The sequence below is a fragment of the Grus americana genome, chromosome 37 (genome assembly GCF_028858705.1).
Source record: "Grus americana isolate bGruAme1 chromosome 37, bGruAme1.mat, whole genome shotgun sequence".
Classification (NCBI taxonomy): domain Eukaryota; kingdom Metazoa; phylum Chordata; class Aves; order Gruiformes; family Gruidae; genus Grus; species Grus americana.
The window spans coordinates 251,622-267,378 of NC_072888.1; the positions used below are offsets into that span (position 1 = coordinate 251,622).

The 15,757-nt window shown below is 64.5% G+C and overlaps 2 protein-coding genes across 2 annotated transcripts; one reads left to right on the plus strand and one right to left on the minus strand.

The window, feature by feature from the left end:
* The first annotated feature begins 745 nt into the window (after positions 1-745).
* On the plus strand, positions 746-4,558 carry PIP4P1 (phosphatidylinositol-4,5-bisphosphate 4-phosphatase 1). Its single transcript, XM_054808526.1, is given in 8 exon segments — positions 746-855; positions 1,086-1,270; positions 1,904-2,010; positions 2,756-2,816; positions 2,818-2,862; positions 3,642-3,694; positions 3,806-3,896; positions 4,302-4,558. Coding segments are annotated over 8 exon segments (777 nt in total). The 5' UTR covers positions 746-764; the 3' UTR covers positions 4,446-4,558.
* A 1,082-nt stretch (positions 4,559-5,640) lies between these two features.
* APEX1 (apurinic/apyrimidinic endodeoxyribonuclease 1) lies at positions 5,641-15,487 on the minus strand. The gene is made up of 5 exons (XM_054808521.1): positions 15,367-15,487; positions 12,523-12,680; positions 11,469-11,661; positions 6,972-7,501; positions 5,641-6,672 (listed from the first exon to the last, which is right to left on the minus strand). Exons 1-4 carry the CDS (start codon positions 15,419-15,421, stop codon positions 6,987-6,989), a joined length of 921 nt encoding a protein of 306 aa, XP_054664496.1. The 5' UTR covers positions 15,422-15,487; the 3' UTR covers positions 5,641-6,672; positions 6,972-6,986.
* Between the last annotated feature and the right edge of the window lie 270 nt (positions 15,488-15,757).

Here is a 15,757-nt window from a genome sequence, read left to right on the forward strand (position 1 = left end):
AGGAGGGGAGGGGCTAGAGGCGGTTGCTGGGTAACGGGGGTGGTGGTGGTGGCGGGAAGTCACGTGAAGGGGCCGCGGGCCAATGGGAGGGATGAAAGGGAAAAGAGGAAGTGGGAGAGCAAAGCGGGTTGCCCGGCAACGGTGGGGTGGGGGGGTCACGTGGGGGTCCGCGGGCCAATGAGAGGCAGAGGGAAAAGAGGAAGTGGGAGAGCAAAGCGGGTTGCCCGGCAACGGTGGGGTGGGGGGGGTCACGTGGGGGTCCGCGGGCCAATGAGAGGCAGAGGGAAAAGAGGAAGTGGGAGAGCAAGGCGGGTTGCCCGGCAACGGTGGGGTGGGGGGGGTCACGTGAGGGGCCGCGGGCCAATGGGAGGGAAAAGAGGAAGTGGGAGAGCAAGGCGGGTTGCCCGGCAACGGGGGGGGGGTGGGGTCACGTGAGGGGCCGCGGGCCAACGGGAGAGCGGGGAGAGGGAGGCGGGGCGGTCGCCAGGCAACGGCGCTGAGGTGGGGAACGGGGTGGTGGTGTGGGGGGGGGAGAGGTCACGTGAGGCGGACGGGCCAATGGGCGGGGAGGAAAAGGCGGTCGCCCCCGGCAACGGCGCTGGCGTCACGTGAGGAGCGCGGGCCAATGGGAGCGCGCGGCGCGGAAGGCGGGGTCGCCCGGCAACGGAGGGCGGGGGGGGGAAGAGCGGGGAGGGGGCAGCGGTCACGTGAGGCCGGCGGGGCCAATAGGCGGCCGAGGGGCGGGGCGTCGCCACGGCGGTGTCATGGCGGACGGGGAGCGCTCGCCGCTGCTACCGGCTGAGGCGGGGCCGGGCCCGGGGGCGGGGGGAGGCCCGGGAGGGACCGCGGCCGGGGGTGAGTGAGGCGGGAACCTGTGGCGGGGGGGAAGGGGCGTGGCTTAAACGGGAGGGGGGCGGGGAGGAGTGGGGGCGGGGCATTTGGGGGCGGGGCCTTTGGGGGCGGGGCTAGGGGAAGGGGCGGGGCCTGGCGGCTCTTTGGGGCGGGGCTTAAGGGAAGGGGCGGGGCTAAGGGCTGTGGGGGCGTGGCCACGGCGCCGTTCAATCCCATCCCCCCCCCGTTGCTAGGCGCGGTGGGGGCGGGGCCACCGGCTGTACTTCCGGGCGAGGCCCCGCCCCCTTACTCCCCATTGGGCAGCCCGGAGGGCGGGGCGGGGCCGGCGGTCACGTGCCGCGTGTGCCAGCGGCCAATCAGCGTGGAGGGCAAAACCCACCAGCACGTGGTGAAGTGCGGGGGCTGCGGGGAGGCCACGGTGAGGGGGCGGGGCCTCGGGGAGGGGGCGGGGCCTAGGAGGAGGGGCGGGGCCTGGGGAGGAGCCTCGGGGAGGGGGCGTGGCCTCAGGGAGGGGTGGGGGCTCGAGGGGCGGGGCCTGGGGCGGGGCGTGGCCTCGGGGGAGGCGGAACTTCGGGGGCGGGGCCTAAAGGGGCGGAGCTTTAATGGAGGTGTGGCCCTGAGGGGGCGGGGCCTGAAGCGTGCGGGGGGCGGAGCTTAAAGGGGGCGGGGCCTAATGGGGTCAAATGGGGCGGAGCTTAAAGGGGCGGGGCTTAAGGGGTCTAAAGGGGCGGGGCTTACAGGGGCGGGGCTTACAGGGGCGGAGCTTAAAGGGGGCGGGGCCTAAGGGGTCTAAAGGGGCGGAGCTTAAAGGGGCGGGGCTTAAAGGGGCGGGGCCTAAGGGGGCTAAAGGGGGAGCTTAAAGGGGCAGGGGCCAAAGGGGGCGGAGCTTAAAGGGGCGGGACCTAAGGGGCTAAAGGGGGTTGAGCTTAAAGGGGGCGGGGCTAAAGGGGCGGAGCTTAAAGGGGGCGTGGCCTAAGGGGGTTGAGCTTAACGGGGGTTGAGCTTAAGGGGGCGGGGCCTAAGGGGGCGTGTCCTGAGGCCCCGCCCGCAGCCCATCCGCACGGCGCCGGGCGGGAAGAAGTACGTGCGCTGCCCCTGCAACTGCCTGCTGGTCTGCAAGGCCTCGTCCCAGCGCATCGCCTGCCCCCGGCCTTACTGGTCAGACTGGGAGGGGACTGGGAGGGAACTGGGGTATAGTAGGAGGGAGTGGGAGGGGGTTTGGGGGCACTGGGAGAGACTGGGAGGGACTGGGAGGGGGTTTGGGGGGACTGGGAGAGACTGGGAGGGACTGGGAGGGGGTTTGGGGGCACTGGGAGGGAACTCGGAGAGACTGGGAGGGACTGGGAGGGACTGGGGTATAGTGGGAGGGAGTGGGAGGGGGTTTGGGGACACTGGGAGGGACTGGGAGGGGAGTGGAGGGGACTGAGAGGGACTGGGAGTGAACTGGGAGGGACTGGGAAGGACTGGGAGGGGGTTTGGGGGGACTGCGAGGGGATTGGGAGGCACTGGGATATACTGGGAGTGACTGGGAGGGGGTTTGGGGGGGACTGGGAGGGGGTTTGGGGGGACTGGGAGGGGATTGGGGGGCACTGGGGTATACTGGGAGAGACTGGGAGGGGGTTTGGGGTCACTGGGAGGCACTGGGAGGGTCCTAGAGCATACTGGGAGAGATTAGGGGGGAACTGGTAGGCACTGGGGGGCACTGGGATATACTGGAAGGGACTGGGAGGGGATCGCGGGGCGCTGGGCTGTACTGGGCTGGCGCTGGGCCATACTGGGAGCACTGGGGGGTGGTCGCAGAGAGGGGGAGGGGCCCCACGTCCCTTGGCGGCTCCCCTCCCCCCCCCCCCCCAATTCCCAGTATTACCCAGTTCCCTCCCAGTATAACCCAGTTCCCTCCCAGTAAGCGCATCATCAACCTGGGCCCCGTCCAGGCGGGGGCTCCCAGCCCCGACCCCCCCCCCCGGGGGCGTCCGCGTCGCCTGTGGGCACTGCGGGGGCCCCTTCCTGGTAAGCCCCGCCCCCTAAGTGTGGGGCCCCGCCCCCTAAGTGTGGGGCCACGCCCCCTTTGTAGGGCTCCTGCCCCATATAGGGCTCCCCGCCCCCTAAGTCTGGGTCCCCGCCCCCTTTATAGGGGTCCCCACCCCATAGATGTGGGTCCTGCCCCATAGATGTGGATCCCCACCCCCTTTATATGGGTCCTGCCCCATAGATGTGGATCCTGCCCCATAGATGTCACTCCCCACCCCCTTTATATGGGTCCCCGCCCCCTCAATGTGGGTCCCTGCCCCTTTTATATGGGTCCCTGCCCCCTAGATGTGGGTCCTGCCCCATAGATGTGGGTCCCTGCCCCTTTTATATGGGTCCTGCCCCATAGATGTGGGTCCCTGCCCCCTTTTTTTGGGTCCCTGCCCCCTAGATGTGGGTCCTGCCCCATAGATGTGGGTCCCTGCCCCCTTTTTTTGGGTCCCTGCCCCCTAGATGTGGGTCCCTGCCCCTTTTATATGGGTCGCTACACCCTATATGTGGATCCCCACCCCCTTTATATGGGTCCTGCCCCCTAGATGTGGATCCCTGCCCCCTAGATGTGGGTCCCCACCCCCTTTATGTGGGTCCCGCCCCCTAGATGTGGGTCCCCACCCCCTTTATATGGGTCCCGCCCCATAGATGTGGGTCCCCACCCGCTTTATATGGGTCCCACCCCATAGATGTGGGTCCCTGCCCCCCTGGTGGGTGGGTGGGTGGGCGTGGGCGGTGTCTCCCTGTAACCCCGCCCCCTTTCCCCGCAGTGGGCGGAGCTCACCGACCGCACCCTGGCCCGCTGCCCCCACTGCCGCAAGGTGTAAGTGCCCCTTTAAGGGCCCCCCCTTGGCCCCGCCCCTTTCCCCCCTTGGCCCCGCCCCCTTCCCCCCGGTGGCCCCCGCCCTCCTACCGTGGCTCCGCCCACCCCCAGGTCCGCCATTGGCCGGCGGTTTCCGCGGCGACGCTGCCTCTGCTGCCTCCTGCTGGCGCTGCTGATGGCCGGGGCCGCCGCGGGGCTGGCGGTGAGGGGCGGGGCCAAGGGGGGGTGGGCGGGGCCTTGGGGTGGGCGGGGCTTCAGGAGGGAGCCGGGCTGGGGGGTCCAATGGGGGGGAGGGCGTGGCTTGAAGGAGGCGGGGCTTAAGAGGGGGCGTGGCTTGCTGGCTGGGGAGGGGGCGGGGCTTATGGAAGGGGCGGGGCTTGATGTGAGGGCAGGGAGGGGCTTGGAGGGGGCGGGGCTTCGGGGGGCGGGGCTTCGGGGGTGGCACTTGAAGGGGCGGGGCTTGGAGGGGGCGGGGCTTGAGGGGAGCCCCAGGCTGGGGGCACCGGGGGGGCGGGGCTTGGAGGGGGCGGGGCCTCGGGGGGGCGGGGCTTGAAGGGGAGGGGCTTGAGGGGGCGTGGCCTGCAGCGCCCCCTCCCCCCCCCCCCAGGTGTGCACGTGGGGGGCGGCGCGGCGGTTCCGGTCGCTGCACGCGGGGTGGGCGGTGCTGGGGGCGGGGGCGGGGGCGTGTCTGCTGCGAGCGGCCTATTGGGGCTGCGTGCGCGTCAGCCAGCCCCTCCCCCCCCGCGCCTGAGCCCCACCCGGAGCCGCCATCTTGGGATACGAGGGCTGGCGGCCATCTTGGAGCAGTCCGCTTTCCGGCGCGGCGGCCGTCTTGGATCAGCCCGGCGCGGTGTGGTGGCCATCTTGGATGGCTCCTTCCGGTTCGGCGGCCATCTTGGATGGCTCCTTCCGGTGTGGTGGCCATCTTGGATTGCCCCTTCCGGCTCGGTAGCCATCTTGGATTGCCCCTTCCGGCTCGGCGGCCATCTTAGACTGCCCCACTGGGGTGGTGACCATCTTGGATTACCCCTTCCAGCTCAGCGGCCATCTTGAATTGCCCCATTCCGGCTCAGCAGCCATCTTGAATTGCCCCATTCCGGCTCGGTGGCCATCTTAGACTGCCCCTTCCAGCTCAGTGGCCATCTTGGGTTGCCCTATTCCGGCTCGGCAGCCATCTTGGATGGCTCCTTCCTTCCCCATCCAGGACCTGCCCTCCCCGCCCTCCCATTCTCCCAGCATGCACTTGGCCCCGCCCTCCCAGCTGCTGTACATAAGCCCCGCCCCCCCAGATCTATTTAATTCACGGCTCCGCCCCCCCTCCACACCCACCCCCCCCAAAATATCCCAGAGTGGGCGGGGCCAAGGCTGTCATTAAAGCCCCGCCCCCAAGACCGGGCGGTTCAACAACGAGATTTTTTATTTGCTCTTCCCCCGGGGGGGGGTAAAAAAATATATAACGGGGGGGGGAGGGGCATCCCTGAGGGTTGGGCCGGGCCCTATGGGGGCTATAGGGGGGCAGGAGGAGGTATAGGGGGGGTGGGGGGGCACCTATAGATCCTATAGGGGCAGAAGGGAGCTGTAAAACTGACAGGGAGCCGTAAGGGTTGGGGAGGGGAATCTATAGGGGATGAGGGGGGCTATAGGGGTCGGGGGGATCTATAGGGGTCGGGGGGATCTATAGGGGTCAAGGGGGATCTACAGGGGACGAGGGGGGTTATAGGAGACAAGGGGGGCTATAGGGTTTGGGGGGATCTAATAGGGGTCAAGGGGATCTATAGGGGTCAAGGGGATTTACAGGGGTCAAGAGAGATCTATAGGGCTCAAGGGGGATGTATAGGGGTCAGAGATCTATAGGGATCAAGGGGGATCTATGGGGACAAGAGGGGTTATAGGGGCTGGGGGGGATTTATAGGGATCAGGAGAATCTATAGGGGCCGAGGGTGATCTATAGGGGCCAAGGGGGGATGTATAGGGGTCAGGGGGATCTATAGGGGTTGGGAATGTATAGGGGCCAGGGGGGATGTATAGGGGTCAGGGGGATCTCTAGGGGTCGGGGGGGGTCTATAGGGCTTGAGGAGGAGCTATAGGGGTTGAGGGGGTCTCTACGGGGCTCTATAGGTCGGGGGGGGGGGATCTAAGTGCCTACAGATCCCTGCAGGGGCCTATAGGAAGGGCGTAGGGGGCCGGGAAAGATCTATAGGGTCAAGCGGAGGGGGACGGGGCCAGCAGGATCACGGACGGAGCGCGATGACATCATCGAGACCTGACCTACGGGTGGGCCGGCCGGATGGCGCCGCGCGTTGCCCGCGATGACATCACGTGAACCCGATTTTGGGGCGATTCGGGTAGGTTTACGGCCAAGCAGAGCTTGACGGGACCGTCGTGACGCCACGTCGACCGCCATGACATCACACCCCCCCCCGATTTTGGGGCATTTAAAGCGGATTTAGGGCCAAGGAGAGGCTGACGGGACCATCGCGACGCCACACGGCCCGGGGTGACATCGCAGAAACCTGACTTTGGGGCGTTTAGAGTAGGTTTACGGCCGAGGGGAGGTTGGTGAGATCATCACGACGCCGTGCCGGCCCCAATGACATCACCTAACCCTAATTTGCGGGCGTTCAGAGCGGATTTAGGGCTAGCTAAGATGTCGACGGGACCGTCACGACACCACGCAGACCGCGATGCCATCACCTAAAGCCAATTTTGGGGCAACGAGGGTAGGCTCGGGGCCGAGCAGAGGTTGACGGGACCATCGCGACGCCACGTCGACCGCGACTTCATCGCGTACGCCCCGTTTATGGGCATTTTAGCGCAGATTTACGGCCAAGGCGAGGTCGACGGGATCATCGCGGCTCCACGTGGCTCACGATGACGTCACGTCGATCCAATTTTGGGGCGAAGAGGGTAGATTTACGGCCAAGGAGAGGTCGACGACGGGAGCGTCGCGGTGCCGCGTTAGAGCGCGATGACGTCACCTAAAGGCAATTTTGGGGCAACGAGGGTAGAGTCAGGGCCAAGCAGAGGTCGACGGGACCGTCGCGACTCTGTGTTGGCCCTGGCGACGTCACCTAACCCTAATTTGGGGGCAGCCGAGCACAGATTTACGGCCAGGTGGAGGTCGACGAGACCCCCGGCGGTGCCGTTATCAGACCGCGCTGACATCACCCAAAGCCAATTTTAGGGCGCTCGGGGCGTCTGCGCGACCAGGCAGGCGACGCGGGGACCGCGGGCGGGCCGAAGAGGAGCGCGAGGCCGCGCCGTAGGGCGAACTTACGGGGCGGCGGAAGCGCTATAGGGCGAGGTAGAGGGTGATGGGACAGTGGTCGCTGCCCAAAACGCGGGAACGGATCTTGCTGTCGCAGAGAGCTCCCTCCAAGCGCCGCGAGATGACGAAATAATCCAGGCGCCAACCGACGTTACGATCGCGGGCGCCTCCCAAATAAGTCCAGAAGGTGTAAGCGTGAGGAACGCTCGGGTAAAGATGGCGGAACGAATCGAGAAAACCGGCTTCCAACAACGCCCCGAAACCTTCCCGTTCTTCGGTGGTAAAACCGGCCGAGCGGCGATTGGCTCGCGGGTGACGGAGATCGATTTCGGCGTGAGCGACGTTGAGGTCGCCGCAAAGCGCCACGGGTTTTTGGGCGTCCAAACGAGCGAGGTAAGAGCGGAAAGCGACGTCCCAACGCTGACGGTATTCCAAACGGACCAATCCCCGCCCGGCGTTGGGGACGTAGGCGGCGACGACGAAAAGGGCGGGGAATTCGGCCGTCACCACCCGGCCTTCGCGGTCGTGCTCCTCCTCGCCTGCGGGAAAAGGGGCGTTGGGGAGGGGGGGGACACAGGGAACTGGGGCAACTGGGGGGAACTGGGAGGGAACTGGAGGGGAACTGGGGTCAACTGGGATCAATTGAGGGTCAGCTGGGGGGAACTGGGGCAATTGAGGGTCAACTGGGGGGGGAACCGGGGGGGAACTGGGGTCAACTGGAGTCAACTGGGATCAATTGAGGGTCAATGGGGATCAACTTGGGGTCAACTGGGGGGAACTGGGGGGGAACTGGGGTCAACTGGGATCAATTGAGGATCAACTGGGGGGAACCGGGGGCAACTGGGATCAATTGAGGGTCAGCTGGGGGGAACTGGGGTCAACTGGAGGGGAACTGGGGTCAACTGGGGGGTAACTGGAGGGCAACTGGGGTCAACTGGGATCAATTGAGGGTCAACTGGGGGGAACTGGAGCAATTGAGGGTCAATGGGGATCAACTTGGGGTCAGCTGGGGGGAACTGGGGGGCAACTGGGGGGAACTGGGGTCAACTGGACTCAACTGGGATCAATTGAGGGTCAGCTCGGGGGAACTGAGGCAATTGAGGGTCAATGGGGATCAACTTGGGGTCAACTGGGGGTAACTGGGGGGCAACTGGGGTAAACTGGAGCCAACTGGGGGGGAACTAGGGTCAATGGGGGTCAACTGGGGGGAATTGGGGCAACTGGGGTCAACTGGAGGTCAGCTGGGGGCAATTGGGGGAAACTGGGACAATTGAGGGGCAACTGGGGGCAACCGGGGATCAACTGGGGGTCAACTGGGGGGAATTGGGGCGACTGGGGGGCAACTGGGGGCAATTAGAGCTTAACTAGGGTCAACTGGGGTGCAACTGGGGGCAACTGGGGCAATTGGGGGGCAACTGGGGGCAACTGAGGGTCAATTGGGGTCAACTGGGGGGAATTGGGGCAATTGGAGATCAACTGGGGGCAACTGGGAGGAACTGGGGCAATTAGGGGTCAACTGGGGGGAATTGGGGCAATTGGAGATCAACTGGGGGCAACTGGGAGGAACTGGGGCAATTAGGGGTCAACTGGGGGGAATTGGGACAACTGGGCTGAAACTGGGGCAACTGGGAGCAACTGGTGACCGACTGGGGTCACCTGACCAACGCTGGGCATCAACAAGAAAAAATCAGGGTCTGGGGTGTTGTTTTGGGGTGCGCGGCGTAGAATTTGAGGTAATTTAAGACCATTTGGGGTTCATTGACAAAAATCTTTGGTCTTGGGGGGGGAACTTGGGGATCACAGAGTGGGGAGGGGAATTTGTGGGTTGTGAGATGGATTTTGGGGTGACGTCGGGGGGATTTGGGGGTCTCAGGGTGGATTTGGGGGTCCCAAGGTGGATTTGAGGGTGACAGGGGGAACTTGGGGGTCCTGGGGGGGGATTTCTGGGTCCTGGTGTGCATTTTGGGGTCCCGGGGTGGATTTTGGCCCATTGGTGGGTGGATTTTGGGGCGCTGGGATGGATTCTGGGGTGCTGGGATGGATTTTGGCCTGGCAGTGGGTGGATTTTGGGGCGCTGGGGTGAATTTTGGGGTCCCGGTGTGGATTTTGGGGCACTGGGGTGGATTTTGACCTGTCAATGGGTGGATTTTGGGGTGTGGGGGTGGATTTTGGGGCGCTGGGGTGCATTTTGGCCTGTCAGTGGGTGGATTTTGGGGCGCTGGGGTGAATTTTGGGATCCCGGTGTGGATTTTGTGGCGCCAGGGTGGATTTTGGCCTGTCAGTGGGTGGATTTTGGGGTCCCGGGGTGGATTTTGGGGCGCTGGGGTGGATTTTAGCCTGTCAGTGGGTGGATTTTGGGGTCCCGGGGTGGATTTTGGGGTCCCGGGGTGGATTTTGGCCTGTCAGGGGGTGGATTTTGGGGTCCCAAGGTGGATTTTGGGGTGCCGGGGTGGATTTTGGCCTGTCAGGGGGTGGATTTTGGGGTCCCGGTGTGGATTTTGGGGCGCCAGGGTGGATTTTGGGCTGTCATTGGGTGGATTTTGGGGTGTGGCGGTGGATTTTGGCCTGTCAGTGGGTGGATTTTGGGGTCTCAGTCTGGATTTTGGGGTACGGAGGCAGATTTTGGGCTGTCAGTGGGTGGATTTTGGGGTGTGGGGGTGGATTTTGGGGCGCTGGGGTGAATTTTGGGGTCCCGGTGTGGATTTTGGGGCGCCAGGGTGGATTTTGGCCTGTCAGTGGGTGGATTTTGGGGCGCCGGGGTGGATTTTGGCCTGTCAGTACGTAGATTTTGGGGTGTGGGGGTGGATTTTGGCCTGTCAGTGGGTGGATTTTGGGGTCTCAGTCTGGATTTTGGGGTACGGAGGCAAATTTTGGGCTGTCAGTGGGTGGATTTTGGGGTGTGGGGGTGGATTTTGGGGCGCTGGGGTGAATTTTGGGGTCCCGGTGTGGATTTTGGGGCGCCAGGGTGGATTTTGGCCTGTCAGTACGTAGATTTTGGGGCGCCGGGGTGGATTTTGGCCTGTCAGTATGTAGATTTTGGGGTGTGGGGGTGGATTTTGGCCTGTCAGTGGGTGGATTTTGGGGTCCCAAGGTGGATTTTGGGGCGCTGGGGTGGATTTTAGCCTGTCAGTGGGTGGATTTTGGGGTCCCGGGGTGGATTTTGGCCTGTCAGAGAGTGGATTTTGGGGTCCCAAGGTGGATTTTGGGGTCCCGGGGTGGATTTTGGCCTGTCAGGGGGTGGATTTTGGGGTCCCAAGGTGGATTTTGGGGTGCCGGGGTGGATTTTGGCCTGTCAGGGGGTGGATTTTGGGGTCCCAAGGTGGATTTTGGGGCGCCAGGGTGGATTTTGGGCTGTCATTGGGTGGATTTTGGGGTGTGGCGGTGGATTTTGGCCTGTCAGTGGGTGGATTTTGGGGTCTCAGTCTGGATTTTGGGGTACGGAGGCAGATTTTGGGCTGTCAGTGGGTGGATTTTGGGGTGTGGAGGTGGATTTTGGGGCGCTGGGGTGAATTTTGGGGTCCCGGTGTGGATTTTGGGGCGCCGGGGTGGATTTTGGCCTGTCAGTACGTAGATTTTGGGGTGTGGGGGTGGATTTTGGCCTGTCAGTGGGTGGATTTTGGGGTCCCAAGGTGGATTTTGGGGCGCTGGGGTGGATTTTAGCCTGTCAGTGGGTGGATTTTGGGGTCCCGGGGTGGATTTTGGCCTGTCAGAGAGTGGATTTTGGGGTCCCAAGGTGGATTTTGGGGTCCCGGGGTGGATTTTGGCCTGTCAGGGGGTGGATTTTGGGGTCCCAAGGTGGATTTTGGGGTGCCGGGGTGGATTTTGGCCTGTCAGGGGGTGGATTTTGGGGTCCCAAGGTGGATTTTGGGGCGCCAGGGTGGATTTTGGGCTGTCATTGGGTGGATTTTGGGGTGTGGCGGTGGATTTTGGCCTGTCAGTGGGTGGATTTTGGGGTCTCAGTCTGGATTTTGGGGTACGGAGGCAGATTTTGGGCTGTCAGTGGGTGGATTTTGGGGTGTGGAGGTGGATTTTGGGGCGCTGGGGTGAATTTTGGGGTCCCGGTGTGGATTTTGGGGCGCCGGGGTGGATTTTGGCCTGTCAGTACGTAGATTTTGGGGTGTGGGGGTGGATTTTGGCCTGTCAGTGGGTGGATTCTGGGGTGCTGGGATGGATTTTGGCCTGGCAGTGGGTGGATTTTGGGGCGCTGGGGTGAATTTTGGGGTCCCGGTGTGGATTTTGGGGCACTGGGGTGGATTTTAGCCTGTCAGTGGGTGGATTTTGGGTTCCCGGGGTGGATTTTGGCCTGTCAGAGAGTGGATTTTGGGGTCCCAAGGTGGATTTTGGGGTCCCGGGGTGGATTTTGGCCTGTCAGGGGGTGGATTTTGGGGTCCCAAGGTGGATTTTGGGGTCCCAGTGGGGATTTTGGGGCGCCGGGGTGGATTTTGAGGTGCGGGGCTGTACGGGCGAGCCTCCGTCCGGCGGGAAGGCGCGCGGGGCGTCACTCACCGATGCCGTAGGTGACGCTGAGCGGTTCGTGCCGGGCCAGCAGCCCAACCCCGCTGTAGCCCGGTCGGCCTTCGGGGCTGGCCCAGAACTGGTGGGGGAGTTCGGGCAGGCCCCGGATTTCGGGGGGCACGGCCGCCCCCCCGCACTTGGTTTCCTGCAGGCACAGCACGTCCGGGGCCTCCTCCTGCACCCACTGAGGAGAAGGCGGTGTGAGGAAACGCCGAGGCCCCGCCCCCTCCCCTTGGCCCCGCCCCCTTTCCCCAGCCCCGCCCCCTTCCCCCAGGTCCTGCCCCCTCCCCAGCCCCGCCCCCTCCCCTTGGCTCCGCCCCCTCCCCTTGGCTCCACCCCCCTCCACAGGCCCCGCCCCCTCTCCCCTTGGCCCCACCCCCTTTCCCCCTGCTCCCTCCCCAGGCCCCGCCCCTTCCCCTTGGCCCCGCCCCCTCCCCAGGCCCCACCCCCTTGGCCCTGCCCCCCTCCCCACCCTCTCCCCAGCCCCGCCCCTTCCCCAGGCCCCGCCCCCTCTCCCCCTTGGCCCCTCCCCCTTGGCCCCGCCCTTTCCCCTTGGCTCCACCCCCTCTCCCCAGGCCCTGCCCCTTGGCCCCGCCCTCTCCCCAGGCCCCGCCCCCTCTCCCCTTGGCTCCACCCCCTCTCCCCAGGTCCCGCCCCCTTCCCCCTGGCCCCACCCCTCCCCAGCCGCCCCTCTCCCCTTGGCCCCGCCCCCTTCCCCCGGCCCCGCCCCTTTTCCCCTGCTCCCTCCCCCTCTCCCTGCCCCTTCCCCAGGCCCCGCCCCCTCTCCCCTTGGCTCCATCCCCTCCCCAGGCCCCGCCCCCTCTCCCCTTGGCCCCGCCCCCACCCCAGGCCCCACCCCCTCTCCCCCCTGGCTCCACCCCCTCTCGCCAGGTCCCGCCCCCTTCCCCAGGCCCCTTCCCCCGCCCCCGCCCCCTTTCCCCCTGCTCCCTCCCCCTCTCCCCACCCCCTCCCCAGGCCCCGCCCCCTCTCCCCTTGGCTCCACCCCCTCCCCAGGCCCCGCCCCCTCCCCAGGCCCCGCCCCCACCTGCAGCCCCCCCTTGCGCAGCCAGGCCCGCAGCCCGTCCACGTTCCAGGAGGTGACCTTGAGGGTGAAGCGCTGCCCCCCCGGCGTCACCTCCCGCGCGGGCGGGTCCTCGTACAGCGCCGGCGCCTCCCCGCGGCTCGACTTGGCCGGGCGCCGGCCTGGGGGGGGGGGAGCGCTTACTGGGGGCACTGGGAGGGGACTGGGAGGGGACTGGGAGGGAAGTGGGGGGCACTGGGAGGGACTGGGAGGGACTGGGAGGGAACTGGGGGGCACTGGGAGGGACTGGGAGGGAACTGGGAGGGAACTGGGAGGCACTGGGAGGGAATCTGGGGGCACTGGGAGGGACTGGGAGGCACTGGGAGGGACTGGGAGGGGACTGGAGGGAACTGGGGGGCACTGGGAGGGAACTGGGGGGCACTGGGGGGCACTGAGAGGGAACTGGGAGGGAACTGGGAGGGACTGGGAGGGAACTGAGGGGACTGGGAGGGACTGGGAGGGAATCGAGGGGCACTGGGAGGGAATCTGGGGGGACTGGGAGGGAACTGGGAGGCACTGGGAGGGAGCTGGGAGGGAACTGGGAGGCACTGGGAGGGAATCTGGGGGCACTGGGAGGGAATCTGGGGGCACTGGGAGGGGACTGGGAGGGGACTGGGAGGGAATCGAGGGGCACTGGGAGGGACTGGGAGGGAATCAGGGGGCACTGGGAGGCACTGGGAGGGACTGGGAGGGAACTGGGGGGGCACTGGGGGGCACTGAGAGGGAACTGGGTGGGAACTGGGAGGCACTGGGGGGCACTGGGAGGGGATTGAGAGGGACTGGGAGGAACTGGGAGGGAACCTGAGGGCACTGGGAGGGAACTGAGAGGCACTGGGAGGGACTGGGAGGGAATCGAGGGGCACTGGGAGGGAACTGGGAGGGAACTGGGAGGCACTAGGAGGGAATCTGGGGGCACTGGGAGGGACTGGGAGGCACTAGGAGGGACTGGGAGGGAAGTGGGGGGCACTGGGAGGGACTGGGAGGGACTGGGAGGGAATCAGGGGGCACTGGGAGGGACTGGGAGGGGACTGGGAGGGGGGTTGGGGGCACTGAGTGGGACTGGGAGGCACTGGGAGGGACTGGGAGGGAACTGGGGGGCACTGGGAGGGACTGGGAGGGACTGGGGGGCACTGAGAGGGAACTGGGTGGGAACTGGGAGGGGATTGAGAGGGACTGGGAGGAACTGGGAGGGAACCTGGGGGCACTGGGAGGGAACTGGGAGGCACTGGGAGGGAATCTGGGGGCACTGGGAGGCACTGGGAGGGAACTGGGAGGGAACTGAGAGGCACTGGGAGGCACTGGGAGGGACTGGGAGGGAATCGAGGGGCACTGGGAGGGACTGGGAGGCACTAACTGGGAGGGACTGGGAGGGAACTGAGGGGACTAGGAGGGAACTGGGAAGCACTGGGAGGGAATCTGGGGGCACTGGGAGGCACTGGGAGGGAACTGGGAGGGAACTGAGAGGCACTGGGAGGGACTGGGAGGGAATCGAGGGGCACTGGGAGGGAACTGGGAGGGAACTGGGAGGCACTAGGAGGGAATCTGGGGGCACTGGGAGGGACTGGGAGGCACTGGGAGGGACTGGAGGGAACTGGGGGGCACTGGGAGGGAACTGGGGGGCACTGGGAGGCACTGAGAGGGAACTGGGAGGGAACTGGGAGGGACTGGGAGGGAACTGAGGGGACTGGGAGGGACTGGGAGGGAACTGGGAAGCACTGGGAGGGAATCTGAGGCACTGGGAGGCACTGGGAGGGAATCAGGGGGCACTGGGAGGCACTGGGAGGCACTGGGAGGGAACTGGGAGGGACTGGGAGGGAATCGGGGGGCGCTGGGGGGCGCTGGGAGGGAGCTGGAGGCTACTGGGAGGGACTGGGAGGGGATTTGGGGGGACTGGGAGCACTGGGAGGCACTGGTGGATACTGGGAGAGAACTGGGAAGCACTGGTACAAACTGGGAGGGGAGCTGGCGGAACTGGGGGGGGACCGGCATCTACTGGGACGGTACTGGGAGGCACTGGGACATACTGGGAGGCACTGGGGAGCAGACTGGGAGGGCCCTGGCACGTCCATACTGGTTTATACTGGTTTAGCCACCCCCATACTGGTCTGTAGTGGCTTATACTGGTTTATACTGGTCTGTACTGGTTTTTATACTGGTTCATGCTGGCCCATAATGGTTTTTATACTGGTTCATACTGGTTTATACTGGTTTATATGGGTCCATACTCGTTTTTATACTGGTTTATACTGGTTTATACTAGTCCATACTAGTTTTTATATTGGTTCATACTGGTTTATATTGGTCTATACTGGTCTATACTGCTTTCTATACTGGTTTATACTGGTCCACACTGGTCTATACTGCTCCATAGTGGTTTTTATGCTGGTTTATACTGGTTTATATGGGGTTTTATACTGGTTTATACTGGTCCATACTGGTCTTTATACTGGTTCATACTGGTTTACACTGATCCATACTGATTTTTATACTGGTCCATACTGGTTTTTATACTGGTTCATATTGGTTCATACTGATCTATACTGGTCCATACTGGTTTTTATACTAGTTTGGTTCATACTGGTTTATACTGGTCCATACTAGTTTTTATACTGGTTCATACTGGTTCATACTGGTCTATACTGGTCCATACTGGTTTTTATACTGCTTTATACTGCTTTATATTGGTCCATACTGGTCCATACTGGGTTTTATACTGGCTTATACTGGTTTATACAGGTCCATACTAGTCTATACTGGTTTATACTGGTCCATACTGGTCCATACTGGTTTATACTGGTACAAACTCACCCGCCTCCTCCCCGGCGTCGCCCTCGGCCGCCTCCTTCTTGCTGCGCTTCGGCATCGCCCGCAGGCTCCGCCCCCTCGGGTCGAGGCTCCGCCCCCGGGCTCTGGCTCCACCCCCTCGGGACCAGGCTCCGCCCCCTGGGCTCTGGCTCCGCCCCCTCGGATCGAGGCTCCGCCCCTGCGTGTGTGGGGGGGAACCCCCCAAGGCATCAGCGCAGGCCCCGCCCCCTCGGCGGCTCGCAGCCAATCGGAGCGCGTCGCCCACGGCAACCAGCCCCGCCTTCGCCATTCCTCCCCGCCTCCGCTTAAAGGGTTCGGCCAATCGGGGAGCGCCTCAGCCGCCCGTCGGCCAATCAGCGGGACGCTTCGTTTGAATCGGCCAATCAAGAAGCGT

Excerpts from the sequence above, each read along its gene's own strand:
- APEX1 (XM_054808521.1), bottom strand. The coding sequence starts at position 15,421 with ATGCCGAAGCGCAGCAAGAAGGAGGCGGCCGAGGGCGACGCCGGGGAG. Across the intron at positions 12,681-15,366 it reads CGACGCCGGGGAGGAGGCGG|GCCGGCGCCCGGCCAAGTCG; the intron begins GTGAGTTTGTAC and ends CCCCCCCCCCAG. Across the intron at positions 11,662-12,522 it reads TGCGCAAGGGGGGGCTGCAG|TGGGTGCAGGAGGAGGCCCC; the intron begins GTGGGGGCGGGG and ends CCTTCTCCTCAG.